General features: G+C 40.9%; 1 protein-coding gene across 14 annotated transcripts in view; it reads right to left on the reverse strand.

Annotated features, from left to right (window-relative positions):
* ATRNL1 (attractin like 1) overlaps positions 1–24,031 on the reverse strand; it is a 624,604-nt gene that overhangs the window by 508,135 nt on the left and 92,438 nt on the right. For all 14 annotated transcript variants that reach the window (XR_010302493.1, XR_010302494.1, XM_064144312.1 and 11 more), the window contains exons 9-11: positions 19,852–20,035; positions 15,432–15,586; positions 1,367–1,451 (exon numbers count right to left, since the gene is read on the reverse strand). Coding sequence is in view for 12 of the 14 variants with exons in the window: in XM_064144312.1 (XP_064000382.1) it covers positions 1,367–1,451; positions 15,432–15,586; positions 19,852–20,035 (424 nt within the window). In the remaining 2 variants the exon portion in view is untranslated. The remainder of the gene's footprint in view (positions 1–1,366; positions 1,452–15,431; positions 15,587–19,851; positions 20,036–24,031) is intronic.

Genomic DNA, 24,031 nt, shown 5'->3' on the forward strand with positions numbered 1-24,031 from the left:
TACCAAATGCCTGGAAAGAAGAGCTGTGCAGGAATCTCCTCATTTTTTTGAGCTAGATAATGAGAATAGAGTGTGAAATAATGGGCTGCAGGAAATGAGAACTTTTTTCTTGAAGAACATTTCAAAGGCAGTCAGTAATAATTGGCAGATAGGTATTTCTTTTTGGTGGCATGTCCAGTGTAGTAGCTGCTGACAGCAAAAGCAGCTTGAGATCCTACCCTACAACATTTCCACTAAAAAGGAGAACTTTTGTCCCATAATTTCATCTTTGGGGCTTAGGGTGGAGGAGAAAGCAGAATTGAGCCATTCCAAATCCAGAAAATTTCAGATCCATCCCATCAGGGCCTAGAGAATAAATCATATGAGGAGTGATTGAGGGAGCTGGGGATGGTCAGTTTGAAAAAGAGGAGGCTGAGGAGTGACCACATTGCTGTCTACAATTACTTGAAGGGACACTGTGAAGAGGCTGGTGCTGGTCTCTTATCACAGGTAATTGGAGGCAGAACAAGGAGCAATAGCCTCAAGCTGAGACAGGGTAGGTTTAGATTGGACATTAGGAAAATGTTTTTCCACAGAGAGAGTGGTCAGGGACTAGAATGAGCTGCCCAAGGAGGTGGTGGAGTCACCAATCCAGGATGTGTCTAAGGCTGGTTTGGATGTGGTGCTTAGGGATACGGTTTAAAGTGAATCTTGTGGGGTAGGGTTCTAGGTTGGACTTAGTGATCCTGAGGATCTTTTCCAACCTGGATGTTTTTGTGATTCTGTGATGCCCCATTTCTAGATGATGAAGCTTTACTGGGCTCCCCTATTCAACAGTTTATAATAAGCTAGAGAATAAGCAATACATTTCATATAGTCCAGGTGCTGGCAAGCTCTTTTTCCTGCAAGTGGTTAAGAAGGAAAACTGAATCAGTATCCTCAAAACTTGCTTTTTCCATGAAGAAAAAAAAAATTGGTTACATGGTTTTGATCTTCTGATTGTCAAAACACAAGGAATTACACTTCAAAAAGGAGAATTCTCTTGCCACATCTAAGTGAGGATTCAAGATGGCACAGAAATTCAAATTCACTGTAGTTGCCAGCAGTAACACTGGCACACCAGCAGTGTTACTGTGCCAGTATCAACCTCAGCACACCAGCAGGTTGATACAAAAAGCTACTGAACAGATTCCACAGCATGTATGATCAATGATTAGCTGTGCTGATTACCTAAGACAAGCAAAGACCCTATAAAGCACTGCTTTTCATGCTAATAAATGGCATCAGTTGTACGGCATTGAATCATACTCCACCCAGGTATGATTTCTGTCACAGGTTTTTCACTCAGAAAAATCAGCCAGGAAATTTTTGATGAAAATTAATTTACCCATTACTGACAACAGCAGTGTGACCAAATCTGTTGACATCACGATGTAGATTAGGTTTTGGTAAAATCTTCCATTCATCACAAGCTGAAAGAGCAGAGAAAAGCATATGAAAACATATAAAGTAATGCAGAGTTTTCAGATAAACACATGCAAAACAGATTTTTTCAGACACACTTTCCTATTTTAAGTATCAACTACTTCACTGCCCATTCCCTTCCATTCCCAAAAAGTAACCCTTTCTGTCTCCACTCTCAAAACAGACCATCTATACCTTATCCTCCTAGCATGCTTTCATCACCCCTTGGTCTCATAGACTCTGAAACAAAACTTGTCTGACACACATAAATCCACTCTCAACGTTAATTTCTAGGATTGAATCACAGAATCAACCAGGTTGGAAGAGACTTCCAAGACCATCCAGTCAAACCTAGCACCCAGCCCTAGCCAGTCAACTAGACCATGGCACTAAGTGCCTCATCCAGGCTTTTTCTTGAACACCTCCAGGGATGGTGACTCCACCACCTCACTGGGCAGCCCATTCCAATGGCAAATCACTCTCTCTGGGAAGAAGTTCCTCCTAATACCCAGCCTAGACCTCCCCCAGCACTACTTGAGACTGTGTCCCCTTGTTTTGTTGCTGGAGAAGAGCCTGACTCCCACCTGGCTACAGCCTCCTTTCAGGATCCAGTTTTGGGGTTTTTTTTCCCCATTGTTCTGCCACATCAGCAGAATGTGACAGACTTTTTTTTTTTCTCCTATCATCACTACCTGAAAGCTAAGCTGTTTTTTTTTCCACTCATAATAATCTGCTTTTTTCTGCTGTTCAAATATGAATATGTTCTTTAGTCAAATTTCATAGGATCCTTTTAGAGCCTTTATTTGCAGGGATATGCATTTACCAATGTGTATCACAGACCAGTGATATACACACTACGAGTCCTTAACCATACTCCATTAATGCCATTTTGTAATTTTTGGTCCTTCCTTTCATTTATTTTTAATTAGGCCTTAAATGGGTAGATGCCCATTTTGAATACATCACTGATGGATTTTCCAGAGAAGGAATTCATATGCATAGAGATTGCACTACACTTCTAAAAGCTGCAGGATCTGAGCACACTGCATTCACTGGTCTTGAAAAGCTATTTGTGTTGTGCAAAGATAAACCAACAGATATTCCTTTTAGGTGTGTTTGTTGAGTAGGTGCTCAAAGAGCCGTCAGCAACACTTATCTGTCATGGCATTTAGCAAGGCCAGAGCACACACACAGACAACCTGGTTGATTCTATGATTCTATGTCCCTTTATTATACAGTTCTCTACCTTCACAGCCCATTTCAACACCCACAATAACAACCATTGTCATCGAGTGATCAGTAGTGTTCCCCTAATGTTACACACACTCAAATTAGCCAGAAGACTCCAATTCCTGTGTGTTTCACAGGAACTTATTTCTTTTCAGAAGTGCTTTAAGATAAACTACCACTCCTCCAGCTGTGCAGCCCATCTCATTATCCCCTTACTTCTGGTATCTCTATTTAAGTATGCTACTAATTACTTTCCTTTCACCAAGTATTTGAGGTGCATGTTGTATCATCAAATTAACTGTTCAAGCATATTTCTTTTAGGACTGCTCTAGGAGCTTTCACTAATGTGGCTTACTTTTTCTGTCCTCATTCATAGAACAAACCAGGTTGGAAGAGACCTCCAAGATCATCCAGTCCAACCCAGCACCCAGCCCTGTCCAACCAACCAGACCATGGCACTAAGTGCCCCATGAAGGCTTCACCCGAACACCTTGAGGGATGGTGACTCCACCACTTCCCTGGGCAGCCCACACCAATGCAAATCACTCTCTCCGGGAAGAACCCCCCCCCAACATCCAGCCTAGACCTCCCCCCGCACAACCCGAGACTGTGTCCCCTGCTCTGCCGCTGGCCACCTGGCAGAGGAGACCAACCCCCACCTGGCTACAGCCCTCCCTCAGGTAGCTGTAGACAGAAATTTCAGTAATTGTTGTTTCCCCCCCACACACACTTGAACCTTACTGACTTAAAATATTCAGTTGCCACCATAACAGAAATTTGGAGCACCAGCTTCAAACAGAGCAAAGAAAGCACTTTTCTACAGAGCAGGGAAAGTATTTCTAGAACTTATCATCGTAACAGGTTTTGGAGATAGGTAAGGTAAACTTTCAGAAAAACTTTGATATCAAAGTTTTGAAAGAGGGGGCAGGCAAAGGAGGTGGGGGGGGCACAAACCAGTAACAAAGATCTGCTATGCACACAAAGATAAAGATTAAAATGAAAGCTGAAAAGCAGTGGGAGGAAGAGAGATCTCTCCAATTTAACACAAATAAAAATGTGGGTTTATTTTATATATAGATAATAGATCTTTGATAATTATGTTGCCCTTTCAGATATTCTCAATGAAAACTTATTTGCATTTTGCCTTAATGTGGTTTGAAATGAGAGCAACTGTTTTAAATACTGACAAAGCTATCAATTTGGATGACCTGACACAAACAACCTGATTTTTCTGTATCTCCTCCATAATATATGGTGCACACCTATAGAAACTACAGAATGAGAGTTTGCACCACAAAGCAGAAGCATCATATAGAGAGCAACATTCAGAAGGTATGGCATACAGCAAGACTGTGTGGAGCACATTTAAACCCCAGCTCTTTCCAGTGTTTTAATACACTGGTTATGCAGGCTGGATTTTACATAGTACTGCTGAATTAATGTATCTGTAAGATTCCAATGACAAACAAATCTAAGCAAGATATACTTCATTTTAAAATAGGGAATAGCTTATGTGAGCTGCAGATGTGATTACAAAAATCAAAGCAGAGCACATTTCAAGAATGTCTGCTCAAGGTTAAAGAAATTTAAGCAGAGTACAAATAGGAGTAAGAATAAAAATACATAAAATAAAATCCAAAGCCATTCTCTTCCCTCCCTGGCTTAATACAACAAAAATAGATATGAAGAAACTCAAGAGGTACAATTTGTCTTCCAGGCTGGTGTCAGAGAGAACCAAAGTCACTCTAACTGCCAGCTCTGCTAGTCCTGTTCTCATTCCTGCTGTCAGAACAGCTCATCTCTGCTAATGCTGCTTTCTCACACTTCTAATGCAGCAAATCATTCATAGTATCACTTTGTCCTGGGCACAGTTAGCGACCTGCTAGCATACCCAAGAAGGGTGGGCTTGGCACAGGAGTGGGGACAGGATGGCATGGCTACTGGCAAAAGCACAGCAAGACTGGATAGACTGAGAGCTGGGCAAAGAGGAGCACAATGAGGTTCGACATGACAAGCGCAGAGTCCTGCACCTGGAAAGGCATAATAAATTGTAACAGAACAAGCTGAGAGGTGATCATCTGGAAAGTAGACCTGTGGAGAAGGATCTGGGAATCCTGGTGGACAAGAAGCTATCCATGGGACAGCAATGTGCCCTTGTGGCCAAGAAGGCCAATGGGATCCTGGGGTGCATTAAGAAGAGTGTGTCCAGCAGATTGAGGGAGGTTCTCCTCCCCATCTACTCAGCCCTGGTGAGACCTCACCTGGAATATTGCATTCAGTTTTGGGGGTCCTCAGTTCAGGAGGGACAGGGATCTACTTGAGAGAATGCAACAGAGGGCTAAAGGGATGATTAAGGGGCTGAAAGCACTGCCTTATGAGGAGAGATTAAAGGACCTGGGGCTTTTTGGTCTGGTGAAGAGAAGACTTAGAGGGGATCTATTCAATGTCTACAAGTATCTGAGGGCTGGGGATCAAGAGGGAGAGGACAAATTCTTCTCAGCTGAGCCCTGTGATAGGACAAGGGGCAACAGATACAAACTACAACACAGGAAGTTCCACCTCAACATGAGGCAGAACTTCTTCACTGTAAGGGACAGAGAGCACTGCAACAGGCTGGCCAGAAAGTTTGTGAAGTCTCCTTCTCTGGACACTTTCAAGACCTGTCTGGATGCATTCCTGTGTGACCTGTGCTAGATTCTATGGTCCTGCTCTGGCAAGGCAGTTGGACTTAACGATCTTGGAGGACCTTTCTCATCCTTAATACACCACTGGGCTGATTCAGGCTTCCACAGAATCACAGCCTGAGCCCTTAAAGAGTCAAAGTGAAACTGTGGCTGTGATAGATAAATCAAAGTCATCCTTTAGTAAACTGGAAACAGAAACTTAAAGCACATCATTACCAGAGTCACACAGATAGTGCAAACAGCCAGAATTTCAGCACCAGATGTGGGCTCAATCAACTTGGAAATTTGAAGAATGTGAAAGTATAGGAAGCTTAATTTGCTGTCTTACAGGAGGAATGCATCCTCCAAATCTTGCCTTTTTCTGAACTTCTGCCTTCTGTCACTATCATTGCTAACACTATTACCATCTCTCTCACAATTGTGGTGGTTTTTTTCTTAAATTTTCTTTACTTCAATAGAATCACAGAATATTAGGGGCTGGAATGGACCTTGAAAGATCATCCAGTTCAACTCCCCTGCCAGAGCAGGATTACCTATACCAGATCACACAGCAATGCATCCAGGTGGCTCTTGAATATCTCCAGAGAGGGAGAACCCATAACTCCCCTGGGCAGCCTGTTCCACTGTTCTGGCACCCTCACAGTGGAAAAAAACCCTCATGTTTACATGAAACTTCCTATGCCTCAACATGGTAGGATGATGAAAGCACATACATGCCAGACAGATGTTCCTGAAACAGTTTCAACAGAGGAGACCACAGCCCTAGGGCACCAACACTACAATCAGAAGCTTCAGATGAAGGTATGAGAAGTATTAAATATAAAGTTGTATCCTCATAAAACACGCTGGCATGTGACATCTCCATGGTGTTTGAAGAACATAAGAAATTCAGGCTAAGAGCAATGTTGTTTATTGGAAATAGCATTTTGACACTAAAACCAGACCAAAAAATTCCTGCTGTTATACTTTAAAATCAAGTTCTTGCTGCTCTAAGTCATTGCACAGTAACAGAAGAGGCAGAGCAGTGCTCACACACCTTTGGTGGTAAAAGGCAGCTGGTTTTAAAAACCCACAATAAATTTTCATCTGGTGTCAGAAAGCATTGCTTTGCTTTTTGTACTTTTACAAACATATATACAAATACATAATATTTCCTGTACTTTGAAATTTATTTAAGAACAAGAGGGATTTAATGCCAAAGGAAAACTATAAAACCATAATAAAAGCTGGTTCTGAGATAAGAAACCCGTGAGGGCTGCAGATATAATAATTCCTTTCTGGCTGATGGTATTTGTCAAACTGGCAGCTCTTTTCAATAGAGTACAAGGGGAAAAAAGGGGAGGGAAGCAGGTTACAAATAGCCTTCTCTCTTATCTCCTCCTAGCCTTCTCAATGACTACTGAACACTGAACAGAGCATTGTGCAACACTTTTGCTCAGCTTTAACTCTCTGTATGGATTGGTTCATAGAAAGGAGTTAACCAACTGAATTTTGGTGGGTTTTGGTAAAGAATCAAATCAAATTTGTCCCTGTTTATCATCTTCAAACTTCTAAATATTTCAAAGTACCCAAATTTCCAGACTCACTGTCCAGCTTCAAGGAGAAAGTGGCAAACAGCAAAGAGAGTGTGATTTTCAACATTGTTTATTGACATTACAGTCTCCTCTGCATTTCATCTGTTGTATTCAGTCTAACAAGGATGTAAGCTGTAAGGAGCAATGAATAGTTTCCTCTGTAAAATCTCATGCATACTTAAGGTATTAGACAGAGAGTAACTGGAAGATATGGGGCTGGTTGCATTTACCATTGTCTCTGTATTTGGGTATAACATATAGCAAGCACTTTGAGGAATACGCTGCTCTCGGTAGAAACAGTTACTAAGCAGATGAAGGCTCGACATGATTCATCCCAAGCTGATTAAATGAATTCTTAGTCACCGAATGGGACAAGGAGAAATAGAGGAGCTTTTCTTTCCGTTAGTAAGGCTTCTACTTCAAGAACAAGTTGTACTACATTGTATTATTATAAGAAAGATTCATACTCCTTCCTAGTGCAGATCAAATAGCAGAAGAAACAGAAGTGGCTCTGAGAATTAGTTGATCAGTTACACAAACTTGTGAAGAAGAAAAGGAACAAGTCCTGGGACCAGTTTGTCGGTGCCATCGACAGAGGCATTGAGTGCACCCTCAGCAAGTTTGCTGATGCCACCAAGCTGTGTGGTGCAGCAGACATGCTGGAGGGCAGGGATGCCATCCAGAGGGACCTGGACAAGCTAGAGAGGTGGGCACAAGCGAACCTCATGAGGTTCAACAAGACCAAGTGCAAGCTCCTGCATCTGGGTTGAGGCAATCCCAAGCACAAGTACAGGTTGGGCAGTGAGTGGCTGGAGAGCAGCCCTGAAGAGAGGTACTTGGGGATGCTGGTGAATGAGAAGCTCAACATGAGCCAGCAGTGTGCACTTGCAGCCCAGAAAGCCAACCAGATCCTGGGCTGCAGCAGAAGTGTGGCCAGCAGGTCGAGGGAGGTGATTCTCCCCCTCTACTCCACTCTCGTGAGACCCCACCTGGAGTACTGCATCCAGCTCTGAAGCCCCCATTACAAGAGGGATGTGGATGTGCTGGAGTGTGTCCAGAGAAGGGCCACAGGGATGATCATAGAGCTGAAGCATCTCTCCTATGAGGACAGACTGAAAGAGTTGGGGCTGTGCAGTCTGGAGAAGAGAAGGCTCCCAGGTGACCTTACCGTGGCCTTTCAGTATCTGAAGGAGGCCTACAAAAAAGCCAGGGAAGGACTTTCTAGGCTATCAAGTAGTGACAAGACCAGGGGGAATGGAGTAAACCTGGAGGTGGGGAGATTCATACTGAACATGAGGAGGAAGTTCTTCACCCTGAGAGTGGTGAGAGCCTGGAATGGGTTGCCAAGGGAGGTGACTGAGGCCCCATCCTTGGAGGTGTTTAAGGCCAGGTTGGATGAGGCTGTGGCCAGCCTGATCTAGGGTAGGGTGCCCCTGCCCATGGCAGGGGGGTTGGAACTAGATGATCCTTGTGGTCCCTTCCAACCCTGGCTGATTCTATGATCATATGCAAGTATCCACTTGTGTCCAGTTCAGGTTTTGGTTTACAAACAAGTCTAAGAGAACTGGGCCATTACAAGCTATTATTTTAAAAGCAATTAGTCTCCTTTTCCTTCATCTGAGTCAGTTATTTCCAACAACTAGAAAGACCACAAGAGTGACCCTAAAACGTTTGATAACTCACTCTCCAAGTCCACAAAAATTTTGTAGACTGTAAGAGAACACCAAGGAACTAAAATGTTCTCTTAACAATTTATATTATAGAAACACAGACACAAAAAAAAACAAACTGTAAGTATTGAACAGAAACAAAGCTTATTTACAACTCATCTTTCTTTTCCTCTTCAACCCTACAATATCCATCACCGCACTCAAGACTGAACAGACAGCACCATGCCTGCCCAGAACATGCAGATGGAATTCTAAGTGATATTCTCATTGTCCCCCAGAAAGAATGGAAATGGCTCATACTTCAAAATATTACCAAAATAAACCACCTTATTTTATAGAGTTTAACAGTATTTAGAGTAATGATCCAAGACAATGAGGAAACAGGTTCATTTCCTATCCAATGGCACTTAAACCCACAGAGTTTTCTCTCTCAGGAAAGTGCCTGAAGTGTTCAAGCTAGGGAACCCTTTACTACTTCAAGTTAACACTGTTCCACTGAACAGAAGGGAAGAGAAAAAAGCCACACCAAAATTGAATATTGCCAGAAATAGGGAGGAAAAGTTGTTAAGACAGCCTCTAAAAATGTGCAACCACTCTTCCATACTTTACTTCCAGGATCACCTTCTGCACTGGCAGGCCAGTTTAGTGACCACCATGGCAGGAGGGTTGGAACTAGATGATCCTTGTGGTCCCTTTCTAACCCTGACTGATTCTATTATTCTTTCTACCTTTGGAACTGTGCTATAAGAAAAGGTACAAGAAAATACCTGCTTTGGTTACATTATCAAATCATTTCTCAATTTTCAAGTATTTAAACAGAATTGAAATACCAATGTATTGCCTCTGCTCAGGCACACACCTGCAGCCCAGCCATGGATAGTAAGTAGAATGCAACATCAGATGATGCTGGTATGCTCTCATCACATATTACACGAACAGTACTGAAATACAGCTGCCACTAGGAGAAGGCTGCATGGAGGCAGCTACCATGTTCAAACAAACTGGTTTGGCTTTTACAGAGGTCACAGAGAATCACAGAACCTTAGAGGTTGGAAGGAAACTCCAGAAATCATTGATTCCAACCCCTCTGCCACGACAAGATCCTCTAGGGTAGTTTGCACAGGAAGGCATCCAGGTGGGTTTTGAAAGTCTCCAGAGAAGGATTATCCAGAGAAGGTCTCCTGTCAGTCCTTCTCTATACAATTCTAAGGTATTCTAAGGTATTTGGCATATATATATATAAAAAGAGGACAGAGACTGAATACTTCATACACTGAAACTACAGGAACTCAGGAATATCTGACCTGTTGCAAGACAGTGAAGGGGAAAAGGATCTGAGCATCCTAGTTGATGGGAAGTTGTCCATAAGCCAGCAGTCTGCTCTTGTGCCCAGGAGGGCCAATGACATTCTGGGGTGTCCTGCCCCTCTATTCTGCCCTGGTGAGGCCACATCTGCAGTACTGTGTCCAGTTGTGGGCCCCCAAGTTCAAGAGGGACATAGAACCGCTTGAGAGAGTCCAGTGCAGAGCCACAAAGGTGATTAAGGGAATGGAACATCTCTCTTATGAGAGACTGAGGGAGCTGGGGCTCTGCAGCTTGGAGAGGAGGAGACTGAGAGGTGACCTCATCAATGTTTATAAATATGTAAAAGGTGAGTGCCAGGAGGATGGAGCCAGGCTCTCCTCGATAATGCCCAATGACAGGACAAGGGGCAATGGGTGGAAGTAGAAGAATAGGAAATTTCATGTAAACATGAAGAGGATTTTTTCCTCTGTGAAGGTGCCAGAACACTGGAACAGGCTGCTAGGGAGGTTGTGGAGTCTCCCTCTCTGGAGATATTCAAAACCTGCCTGGACACATTCCTGTGTGATCTGGTATAGGTGATCCTGCTCTGGCAGGGGGTTGGACTGGATGAGCTTCCAAGATCCCTTCCGGCCTCTAACATTCAGTGACTCCATATTCTCCAGATCTATCAAGTTTTAACAAATATATTCAGATGCAGCAAACATTTAAAATGACTGAATCATACTCTTGGCTCACAACACTCAGATCTAACTGCCTAAAGTTATGCTTGTAGACTAAGTTTAGCACCTAGAGAGCAAAGAATGATGCCAGAAAAGAAGAAAAAGACCAAAAAACCCACAAAAGTAACCCTCTTGTAAGCTTGGTAAAATTAATTGCTCTCTGGAGGTACTTATCTCCCACCACTAACCAGAGGAGAGTCTGGATTACCAGATTGCATTAGAAACTAATCTTTCAGACAGCTAAACTTAACTGAGATGAATCCCCCCAAATACTCCTTGCATATTAATATGAAAAACCAGTAAGTGTTTCCATGGACAGCAAAAAGCTGAAGTAATCTACCCATAAGACTATGTCACATAAAATAAGAGATACAATCAAAAGTACTCCATAGTCCAACTTGAACATTAATAGTCTAGGCTCTATCTCCAGGATTCAGCTGGTTTACAGACAGCACCCATTTTTTACAAGACAGAACACAACACTTCATCACTTGCAAGGTGTCTAGGAAACACAATGCTGATAACATCACATATTTTTTCTTCTGACCATGGTTTGGGAATTCGTTGGTACAAAGTAAACAAAATTCTGAAACACACTTGCTCCATAATTATTGAATTCTTAGAAAAATAAGTATTTGCTCTTTTCTGGGAAAGTATGTCCATCCTGGAAGGCCAATTAGCCTATTAGATATCCTGGCTTGCTCCACCCTTCTGCTGATGGGGGAAACAAGGGCAGCAGGAAAAGAAAGGCTTGGGCCATTATGTCCCCTCCCTAAGTGATAAACAGGTACCCACAGGTGTTTAGGTATTTCTTAGTGCCTCACCCAAATAAGAGTAAACCACCTAACGTGGTCAGTTTTGCCAATGCCATTTTGACTGGTGAATCTCTGTGGCCAAAGGAGCCACTACACTCAGGCAAATAATACAAATTGAGCTAATTTCCAAGTAGGTGAGATGCTGCTCTGCACTACCTCTGCCTCACTGCTCTGCCCCAGTGTGTGTTGTTCTGCTTCAGCATGTGCTGCTCTGCTCAGACAACATTCTCTGCCTCACTGCTCTTGGCTTGGACAACATGTTCTGTTCTGCCTCGAGCTTCGGACAAGCTTAGCCCTGACATGTTGGGCTTGAACTATCTGGAAACTGAAGTGTTTCAAGTTTACCAGAAGGCATTAAGTGCCTCGTGGTGTGGTGAGAAGTGCCACCTGCATCATGCTCTCTGCACATCAGCAAGAGATCCTGCCAGCACCTCTTCAAAACTCCATGCCAAGAGGAACCAGGATCAGATCAGAGATTGCCTGCCTCTTTCCCAGCACCCTGCTGGAGCCTGGGAAGATCCAGAAGCCTCTGAACATCTATCAAAATGCCAAGCAGTTCCAACATCACTGCAAAGGAGCCAAGGACTATCTCAAAATTTCTACTTCGCTGCTGTAAGTAAAACAAACTTTCCCTAGGGCTCCATGCTGCATATTCAGAAGTGGGGCAAAACTAAACCTTTCCAATGTGACCAAACCTTTCCAATTTTCTGACTCTTCTAAATCAATGAATTTCTCATAAGCATCCTTGTGAAGATTTTCCCAACTGAATTAGAGCTGTTTTGTTTATAGTTTAAGGGTGGGGCTTTTGAGAAATAAAATAACCACATAGTTTATAATTCCTGCCTCATTAATTGCCACAACTAAATCAAAGTCTTTAACGTGAGCCGTGAGGTTGCACTTTTAGTTTGGTGAAAGAAGTAACACAGAAAATTAAGTCCAAATCAAGTCAATCACCATAGATTAATTTTTTTTAAAAGAGTATTTACTACATAGAATCACAGATTCAACCAGGTTGGAAGACACTTCCAAGATCATCCAGTCCAACCTGTCACCCAGTCCTGTCCAGTCAACTAGACCATGGTACTTAATGCCTCATTCAGTCTTTTCTTGAACACAACCAGGGACAACAGCTCCACCTCCCTGGGCAGCCCATTCCAAAGGCAATCGGTCTCTCTGGGAAGAACTTCCTCCTAACATCCAGCTTATATCTCCCCTGGCACAACTTGAGACTGTGTCCCTTTGTTCTGTTGCTGGTTGCCTGGGAGAAGAGACCAAGCCCCACCTGGCTACAACCTCCCTTCAGGTAGTTGTAGACAGCAATGAGGTCACCCCTGAGCTTCCTCTTCTCCAGGCTAAACAACCCCAGCTCCCTCAGCCTCTCCTCATAGGGTTTGTGTTCCAGACCCTTCACCAGCTCAGTCACCCTTCTCTGGACACATTCCAGTACCTCAACATCTCTCTTGAACCGAGAGGTCCAGAACTGGACACAGTACTTAAGGTGTGGAATGAGCAGTGTTAAGTACAGGGGAGGAATAACCTCCCTTTTGTACTTCATCAGTTTCATAACTCATGGAGAATGTGACTTTCAGGAAGATATGAATGCTGTATAAAACATTCCAATCAATTAGAAAAAAAATACTGCTTCACCTAAAAAAAAAAAAAAAACCAAACCAAAAACCCAGTACCATGCAACATTACCAACTAGAATAAAATATTCCCATGTGTTAAAGTCAGAAAGAGAGTGAAAGGCCTGGAACACAAACCTTATAAGGAGAGGCTGAGGGAGCTGGGGGTGTGCAGCCTGGGGAAGAGGATGCTCAGGGGTGACCTCATTGCTGTCTACAACTACCTGAAGGGAGGCTGTAGACAGGTGGGGGTTGGCCTCTTCTCCTAGGCAACCACCAATAGAACAAGAGGACACAGCCTCCAGTTGTGCTGGGGAAGTATAGGCTGGATGTTAGGAAGAAGTTCTTCACAGAGAGAGTGATTTCCCATTGGAATGGGCTGCCCAGGGAGGTGGTGGAGGCACCGTCCCTGAGGGTCTTCAAGAAAAGACTGGATGAGGCACTTAGTGCCATGGTCTAGTTGACTGGCTAGGGCTGGGTGCTAGGTTGGACTGGCTGATCTTGGAGGTCTCTTCCAACCTGGTTGATTCTATGATCCTATGATTCATTGAAAGTTATACTTATCCAGACCCTGGGATTCACACTGTTTATTCTCAAGTGCACACTCTCCAACTAAATGGAGACCAATAAGCAATATTATCCTCTAAAATGAGGAGGAAGTTCTGTTTCATTAAATATTAAATCCATCTGTAAATTGAAGTGAGAGAAAAATCAATGGCAGACACAATCAGATGCCTACAAGAAGCTACACAATATGTAATACAGGGATACAGTTAAAATCCCACTGTTCTGAGAAGCCATTATTCACAGACTCACTGCAACTGGCAGGAAATAAAACATGTATGTTCCATGTATTCAGTTTTCTGATTATTTCAACATGAAAGCAAGCACATTGCACTGATATCTATGCAGAAAGCCATGAAAGGGCCATCAGCTACTCTTGTAATCTGCTGATAAACGCTTGCCAAAAATAGATCCAGGCATTATCCACAGGCTGTTCTCAGCAGGATCATGCACAAGCCTATTTCTCAGAATGCTCTGACACATTTCCTATTTTCTTACTTCCCAGGACAAGTGGCTTTTTAGACCTAATATGACCTGTTTGTTCATACTGCAGCCTATACATAAAACACAGACATGAACATTAGAGAAGCAAAAGAAACTATTTATGGCAAAAACAGCAGTGGCAGTAAACAAGACAGGAAACAGATTATGGACTCATTAAATTCTCTTAGATTTACAGCCTCCACAATCCTACTGGGATGCTTTTCTGTAACTGCAACACTCTAATGTCTGGAACCATTCCGCTGACTGAAAGCTTACACTCAGGTAGTCATGTCTCAAGACTGCCTTTTACCTTAAACAGTTCTCCTCCAAAGCATATTCTTATCATATATTTATAAGCAGCATTTTTTCCTGCTCTCAGCCACTCTTGTGCAAAATTAAATATACCACATCACTTTACTGTCTCCTAAAGGTTCCTCATGCTTCAGTCAGCCTTAATACCATTTGTGGGTTTGGTTTTCTTCAATGCATGCTGCCAAAATACAACCAAAAAGAAGCACCCATACTTCTTTTCCTTAGAAGTGTGTGGCCACTTCCACAGCCACATGCCACTCCCGACTCAGACAGAAGCCCCTGACAGGTCATTTCCTGTAGTTTGGAGGAGAAAATTCTTTCCTAAGTGCATGACTTACACCTTGCTCCATTAAACGTTACCTCATGCTGACTATCGCTCCCGATTATCTCATTCTCCCTGAATGACAGACCAGCATCTTCCCAATTCATTGACAGCCAAGTTTGTGAGGTTCTTTAGGTACTACTAACTTATGCTTTTGAACTCAGGTAACTGGACTAAAGTCTCTATTCTGAGATTTGTACAGCATGCTTTGGTGCCTCAGAAAGAAACTTTCTGGTTTTAGCACCATTTGTCATTAAGTCTATCAGAGTAGTCTGAGTTGGAAGGGACATCCAAAGGTCATCTAGTCTAACCCCCCTGCAGTAAGTCTCTTCAGCTAGGTCAGGTTGCCCAGAGCCCTGTGGAGCCTCATCTTCTGTCCCACGAAACCAAGCACACTTTTGCTAACACCAAAATGCACTAACTCTTGCACTTCATTTAGCAACATAACCACTATTCATATTAGAAGACAGTATTAGGCACACATTTTTTTATCCTGATCATTTCAGCTATTATCCTTGATTCCATAAACCAAAAACTTAAAGACTATTACAGAACAAATGCCTGGGTTTATGATTTTAATACATTCTATAAATAAATTGAATGTGGTTGGAATCATGACTTGAAAGAATCACATCGGCTGGACTTCAGAAATCACCACTGTGGTATTTCAAACTCAGATACATACCTATATCATACGCAAGAAAATCAGCAGAAAAACACTTTGCACCATTACTCAGGGAAGTGTCATTATGAGTGTTTCCACCAAAAATGAGCATGGCTCCATTGATGATGACAGCTGAATGAAGGTATCTTGCAAAACCGCTCTCTTTCAAAATAGTCCTACAAAACACAAGAACAAATTCATACAAACTACCCTGTGCAAACCTGTAAATACACTCAAAAAGTTATACACTAAAGCAATATAATATACAAGGAAAACACTACAGTAAAGCTTTTACTTGCTATTCTGACAAAATGTATTGAGATTGTTTCCAAGATTAATTACAACAAATACTTATCACTCATTTAAAATGTCATGCTTTTCCTAGTTAAAAAGGTTTGTCAAGTAACCTCCCTGAAATCAAGTGTATCACATTCACATTCTTAAGTGATTAAAGAGAAGGTAAATTTTAGTCACAATTGACTGCAAACCCATCTGTACCATTATTTCCTACTCTTATATATACTTAGGCATGTTGTTTGGATTTACTTTTGGTTTGTTTTTTTTTTTACTTTATGGAATGGAATAAAGAATTCTTTAGAAGGCTAAAAGAGTCTTCAGATTACCAAAAGGATTGAAAAAAGAGGAGCTTTATTTATTAATTCAGCACTTAGGCTTGGAAAAGAAATGGTAGAGGTCCTTCTAGGTAGGATGAAAAACACTTGCATTGCTTCATAAATATATTCAGGCTTGCAAACTCAAACATACCAAATCTCAGCACCAAAAAAACAGACTAGCCTGAGTGGATTGAATCTTTGATCTCCCTTCATTCATTTTATCCTGTGCCTGTGTGGTCTGCTCCCTGCCAGAGTAATAACATGGGCCCAACAGTAGTCAAGAGCTATCAATGCCACAGTTTTATGAAGTGGCAGGTGTGGAACTAGTAAAAAGAACAAGATAACAACTTGATTGAATCATAGCAAATAAATCTTACCAAGGGAGAGAGCAACCATTTGTGGGATTTGCCAGCTTGAATTACTTAAGCAGACCAGCTGTAGACATGTTAGTGAAGAGCTGATTAGATCGTCAGTACAGACTATTATTTACATTCCCATAACCTTTTAGTTCTTGCAGTACTCTCATATTTTCAAGTTTAGAGTCTCACTTTACTGCCTGCTGCTCACATCTACAATTAAACTGTTTTGTCATTTGTTCCCTGACCTGACATTCTTCAGATTGAATAATTCCCTCTCTCTCTTGAATCACACTGATAACATTTGTTCAATATTTTTACATCATCACAGGTGTAAAGTGTGTCTCATTGCTTTGGCATAATGATGTAAACCCACCAATAATCAAGATGAGTTTTTAAGTGTTAAGAGACTGTATGTTTAGACAAGCTGAGAGGAAGGGATTAAGTTATCATCATGTCACTTAAATAGATCCCCTTTGCCTCCAGAAAGTAACAAAGCAAATACCAGACTAAATGAAAGTATGTGAGGGGTTTTTTAATTGCTTTAAAATGTGATAATTCCTTCAAGCCACCAGCATACCCATCAGTTTGGCTCTGTTCTTAACCCTTTCTGTCCAAGTGACTTTCATTTTTGTTGTGTATTGCCAATTAACAGACTTTGAAAATGGAGCATCACACAAGTGTCTTTTTCAAACTAGGAATTGGCTTGATATAGAATACTGATAATAAAACATGATTTTTTTTTATAGAATCATGGAATTGTCAGGGTTGGAAGGGTCCTCAAGGATCATCTAGTTCCAAACCCCCTGCCATGAGCAGGGATGGCTCACACTAGATCAGGTTGCCCAGATCCACATCCAGCCTGGTCTTACAAATTTCCAGGGATGGGCCTTCCAGCACCTCTTTGGGCAACCTATTCAGTGTCTCACCACTCTCATGGTGAAGAACTTCTTCCTAATGTCTAATCTAAATCTAGCCTCCTCTAGTTTGGACTCATTTCACCTCAACTCATCAGTTAGCATCATACAAAATTAGGAATGACAGGGAAATAGAACAAAACATTATTTGTAACAGTTATTTTCCAACTAGTAGTGGAGGAATACTGCTGCTCTGAGTTAAAAGAATGATAATATACTACAAACATGTTATCCATTCAGACTATAGATGTCTTTCTGTCTTTTCTTTTCCAGTTTTCTACAGCTCCTATCTCCTAATTTACATTAATTGCTATACACTAGGCTCTGTCTTTATTATCCTGCCTTGCAGCTGCCTACAAGTAGTTATCTCAAACACTAAAAGCCTAAAGAGCTATACTGTGTTTCAGGAAAAATTAAGGACTCTCTCCTCTTCTCCACAGTGGATAGAACAGCAAATTTTCTTTGGCCTACTCCCTTATCTACTTGTCACTCAACTGCATTGCCTCAGTTCAAGTTCTCATATTCTGCAGAGCTCGTTTTCCCTTAATTTTTGCACATTGTGTGTCAAATTTCATCCTTCTTGGTGAAGGTGACTTTTCTCCATGATTCAGCAGAAGTGGAATTGTAATACAGACCAACTTTGGCAATTGGGCTATGATCTTCACTACTGATCAGCACCAGTGATGAAAGCAATCTTCTGAACTGTCCAACACACAGCAACTCCAGGCAAATTCCATGAAAGTCTCATCACACTTTACACTGAACTTTGTATTTATGCACATATACATCCATCTGCAAACATTATTCCATGTTGACTACACAGATGCCAAGTGCTGCATACAGCAGCATGATATTATAATGGTAACAGAAATACCCAGGAGCCAGCAGGTGCTTCCACTCTTTCAGTCCATTATCTAAGCCTAGCACCACATTGCCCTCCGATTGCCAACTGCAGCAGTATGCAAGTAATGAAAAGCAATGCATCTACTACAACCACTATAACTCTCCATCAAGTATGGGCTGCCCAGGGAGGTGGTGGAGGCACCGTCCCTGGAGGTCTTCAAGAAAAAAGACTGGATGAGGCACTTAGTGCCATGGTCTAGTTGACTGGATAGGGCTGGGGGATAGGATGGACTGGATGATCTTGGAGGTCTCTTCCAACCTTGTTGATTCTATGATTCTATGATTGGAAATAACCTTCACACTAGCAATTAAAATATCGCCCCCTCACATTCTGAGATGCATAAAGCTTAGGCCTAATTGATACACAGAAATTAAAATCTGCATGCCACTGAAGAAAACAAGCAATCAGGTTTGTCTATCAAGACAGCAAAGCATATGGACCTCAGCCAGATCAAACAGAAAGAGTGTGTGCAAGAGAAAAAAACACAGTGGTGAGAGGCAAATGTCAGTGTGCAAAAAGCCATGTACATAGGCCATGGTCCCTCCTCCTAATACCTCTCCTAGCCTGTGGTATGTTCAGACTCAGCTGGCTCACTGAGTGCTTTGAATACTGAGTATACAATATCACAGTTACAATAAACAATTATATTATTGCTAAGTGTCATTAGCCCATCTCTCAGCCAGTTTTCAGTCTCACAGTACAACTGATTTCCAGTATAATACTCATGAAATGAGGAGAGTGAAGTTCTCTACAAGCTGCAGAGAATGCCACATTAGCAGCACCCATTATTAGTTTGCATATTAATAACAAATTAAAATAGTACAATAATTATGTTCTTGAGCCCACCAAAGAATACAATATCACTTTGTCCCAAAAATAGAGTATAATAAGACAGCATTAAAATTAAATACATTTACAAATACATTAAAAGAGACAAGAGGAAAAAAATCAAGACAAAAATCTTGGACTAATGTTTCCAAGTGCCATGAGTTAGTGATATTCAAAATCAAGAGCTGTGCTCGAAGTAAAGCCAATAGAAACATTAAGTTGCAAAACCAATATGTTCCAAGAAACAGATATTGATCTCCAACCTTCTTTAATATAAGAACACACATTTCAGGTCACTTTTTATACATAACATGTAAGTGGCACTCAAAAGTCACAATAAACTTTAGGGACAAGGATCTGATAAAAATAGAAATGCCAAGAACAGTAATAACTGAGGATCCATCTAGAATATCAGGAATTTTCTGACAGTTTTATGCCTTCCACAGTTGTTAGATTCCTCTGCTTATTTATGCAACAGGTACTTGAATGTTTATTCATACTGTGGAAACAGTACACACATATTATTTCTGCATAGCAGCTGTGTCTGGATGGGAGAACCTTCTCTTAATTTGCAGAACATATGCAAAGCTTCCTCTCTGTCATTCCTTCAGTGGGTAGCTCTGCTAATCCACTGGGTAAATCTAATCTCTCAGCACCGTTCTTCCATTTCATTGCAGAGAATATATAATGCTCTGCAACATGAAAAAGAGTTGGAGCTGTCTTTGTGACTTTACTAGAACCTTACTCTACCTTTCCCTATGCTTATGTTCTCTTTTTTCAGTAACAAATAACTTAGTTCCCGATGTTGCAAATCTCACTTACCATGTCCGAGTATTAACTTCATATCTGTAAAGATCGTCCACCAATCCATATTTATTGCCAGGTAAGGCTTTGTAGCCACCATGGACATAAACTGATTTTGTCAGTCCATCATAGACACTGGTGTGGCCATATCCACCCTGCACAATTGCTCCTCTAGTTTCTGGTACGACCCAAGAATTAGATCCTGGAACAGATGTACAAAAAACATAGGTTTAAGGCTCCATATTTCTAACATGCAGTAGTTAAAAGGATGTGAAAGCATTTTCACTATAATTATAAACACACCAATAACTAGGCATTTGTTTTAAGAAGTCATTTTATATCAATATATCACATTATATGCAAATGAATGTTATTAGACTGTTACCAGCTAGTCTTAATTAAACCAGAAATACGTAGTTGTTACAGGTGCCAAGCACCATCTCATACTCTCCCATGTGCGTGTTCAGCACACATACAAAACAAAGCCCAAGCCTGTCAGAAAAGATGAAATGAAGAGTTATGTCCCAGCAGAGCTGGCTGATGAGAATTTGGTGCTGCAGCCACTTCAGCTGCTTGAGGAACTCCTGTACTCAATCATGAGGAAGCTGTCTGGAGAAGCTTGGCAGAAACTGAAGTGCTGTGAGTTGTGAGATGTATGCAGCATAAGGTAAATACAGACAGATACTTTGCTAGTAAACTGTAAAATTATTGAGCTAAAATCAGTTTCTAACTACGGTTTCTTTAGTTATTAAGCTGCAAGTATATCTACTCAGTTGCTGAGAACTCACAGAAGGATAATTTGATAGCAACTCATTAAACTGGCACTTAAATCCACGTTTTACATCACATCATTAATAACTGTAAAGAGATGCCAAATAAAACCATTCACAATAGCTGTTATGACTGAAGAATAAAACACAATTGGAAAATACTTTATCACAGCAATAAAAAAAGACAGAAAGGTTAAGTGACTTATTGCCTGCAGCCCTGAAATTTCCCTTTTTTTCCCCTCCATCTTCCTGCCTGATGACATAAGTCACAAAAAAAGGCAATCCAGAAGGTAAGTGCCTCCTGCAGAAGCCAACCTATTCAAAAGAGCCTGTGATGATCAGACAGCCAGTTCTTCCAGGGAAATGGAAGAAATAATTCACCTACAGCCTCTTGTAGATTATGTCAGAAGAATAGACACTGTGGGCAAGGACTTTCAAATTGGAGCAGTCTCCTAATTCTTAACCTAAATTGGCTGCCATTATAAAGTTATTTACCCAAGGCTGGCACACATCATCATATACCTTGCTTCATCTGAAAGTTACTTTAAATTCCATTTCAATTTTTATCTGATATTATGGTTACGATCACCTCCTTTTCCTCTGATTCTTCTGTTCAGTGAAGAGACTCAAGACTTTCAGTTGCTATTCTACCTTCATTAAGTGGCTTCCAGGCATTGCCACTCTAAGTTGTATTTTTCTTCAGTAACAAGTGCTTATAGCACATAATAAAGTATAAATTAAACGGGAATGTAATGATTTTCAGCATATGAATGCTGATATTTGTGCAGTACTCCACTGATAACTGACACGGTATACTTATATATAAAGTGACTAGTATTTTAGGCTGAATATTATCAAGCTATTAAAAACTGTAACTCTGAACACAAACATCACATTCATACAAATGAAACTGTAGTTTGTATTCACAATGCCTTGCTAATAAATAGGATTCACTCAATAAACAATATGTAAGAGGGTGGGTGAGGAGACAACCTGTAAATACACCTTTCTATCACCACAGAATCACAGAATGTTAGAGGTTGGAAGGGACCTCCAGAGATCATCGAGTCCAACCCCCCTGCCAAGGCAGGATTACCTAGGGTAGTTTGCACAGGAATGCATCCAGGTGGGTTTTCAAAGTCCCACAGGAGACTCCACAACCTCTCTGAGCAGCCAACATCATCCTTGTTTGTTGATTGCAAATGAACAGTACTCAATATTGGCATATATGCTTTTCAGGCACATAAACTTCCACTATGGCTCTGAGCATATGAATAACATTTTGTAGTTTTATCTGTAGCATTTCAAGCACTCTCACAGTAAAACTGAATATTGCATAGCTTTATATGACTTGCACAAAAACATAAGTAGCTAAACATGAATAGCTGTCCCTTTTTGCCTAATGAAAACCATGTGCTATGGATAGCAACCTAATTTGTGAGTAGCATCACAGAAACATTCAGGTTGGAAAAGACACTCAGGATCACCAAGTTCAACCAATATCCCTACTCTACAAGGTTCACCCTAAACCATATCCCCAGGCACTACATCCAAACGACTTATAAACACATCCAGGGTTGGTGACTCAACCATCTCCCTGGGCAACTCATTCTAATGCCTGACCACTCTTGCTGGGAAAAATGCTTCCTAATGTCCAGTCTAAAACTATCCAGTCATGGCTTGAGGCCATTTCCTCTCGTTCTATCACTAATTACCTATGAGAAGAGACCAGCACCAACCTCTCCACAAGAAGAGTGCAGCAACAACTTTCTGCAGTAAGTCAGAAGCAGTATTACAGTTTCTCCTTTTATTTCTCCTTCTAAAATTTAGTTGAGCTGTCTGCATTTTGAATACTGAAATGTATATACGCAGTTCTGATCCCTTTCGCACTTCAGCAGCTTGAATATTGCATCATTCAGGCAAAATTGCACTTGTGTCTGGATTTAAAGACTATCCATATAATCTGCCTTTTTTTTTCCCTTTTAAATAACTTCTTGATATAGATCTCCACCTACTTTTAAACCAAAAATCCAATTTTTATTGAAATCATTTACATAACTCTTTTCACTCACAAAAAGATCTCACTTTTTCTATCATTAAATCAGATGAAGTATTCGATTGACTGAATCGGTCATGCAAAACTGCATCCTCAGCAGCTTAAAAAGCCAAATATATAAAAAGCTCTAGAAATAAACAATCCAGAAATGAGGAAATATGATTTTTGTTATTTTCAGGTTTTAATTTTTAAGCCTAATACTGTAAAAATAAGGGCAAATTAATGTTGGAAAAAAAGAATCAAAACCACTCCACTCCACACAAAATCATTCCCATAATAGGGGCTTCCTTACTTGCAACTTGCCTCTTATTTGCAACTTGCCTCTTATTTGCAATTTGCCATTTTTCATCAGCATCTGGCCAATCTTCCAGAGGATTTTATTACATACATTTTCTCTTGAAATGCTCAGGCAAGTCACTATGATAACCTCAAATAATTAAATCTGACAGATACTAAACTGCTGGACGTAGTTACAGCTTGCAATACCATGGTCACTTTTGCTGTCCAACTTTACCACAACCATTTTCAGACTGCTCAAGTGGAAGAGAGAGGGGGGAAAAAAAGGAATAAAAAAGATATCTTCAACAACATGTAAAGACAAAAAGAAATTACATCTGAGATAAAAACTAAACTTATTTAATGCACTGAAGCTGAAAGCATGACTTTAACATGGATGCAATACAAATGTCATTTCACTACATACCAAATGTATGCAAATAAATATGTACATAAATTTAAAAAATATTAAGTTTATTTAGCCAGGCCCTGGTGAAGTCTCACCTAGAACATCACAAAGACTTTCCTAATCATCCTTTTTCAAGAGAGATTAACTACTTGTGGAAAAGGCATAGCAATGAACCATTAGAATGAGAGTGGTAGAGAGGAGGTTGCTTTAGTCACTCTTGAGGATTATAAATGTAATTCAAAGAGAATTCCAGGAAGGGAGATGAGCTGTTTACATTAAACAAGTGAACATAAGAGGCCATAGATAAAGGTAAGCTGCCACAGGCCAGTTACCATTGGTAATAGGGTAAGAAACGGGGAGAAAGCTTGATACAAGCAAGTTCCAGTTTATTACACCCAAGCATGGGCTTATATACTTTCTATCAGAAGGCTACATAACAGGGTTACAAATCATGTTAGACTCTGATTGGTTACATACATTTGCATTGGGACTACATTAGGATTACACACTAATTGCTAGGATACATTAGCTACGCATTTCTTATCTTCCAACAAGCTATATTATCTTAGTCCTTCAGAGGATTTATCAGCTTAATCCTAAAGAGACAGTTATGGTGTCTAGGTAAAAAAACAGGCACCAAATTATATGAAGCTGTAAAGGCCATAAAGCAATTAGATTAGACTTGAG

This window comes from Pogoniulus pusillus, chromosome 6 (genome assembly GCF_015220805.1).
Source record: "Pogoniulus pusillus isolate bPogPus1 chromosome 6, bPogPus1.pri, whole genome shotgun sequence".
NCBI lineage: Eukaryota > Metazoa > Chordata > Aves > Piciformes > Lybiidae > Pogoniulus > Pogoniulus pusillus.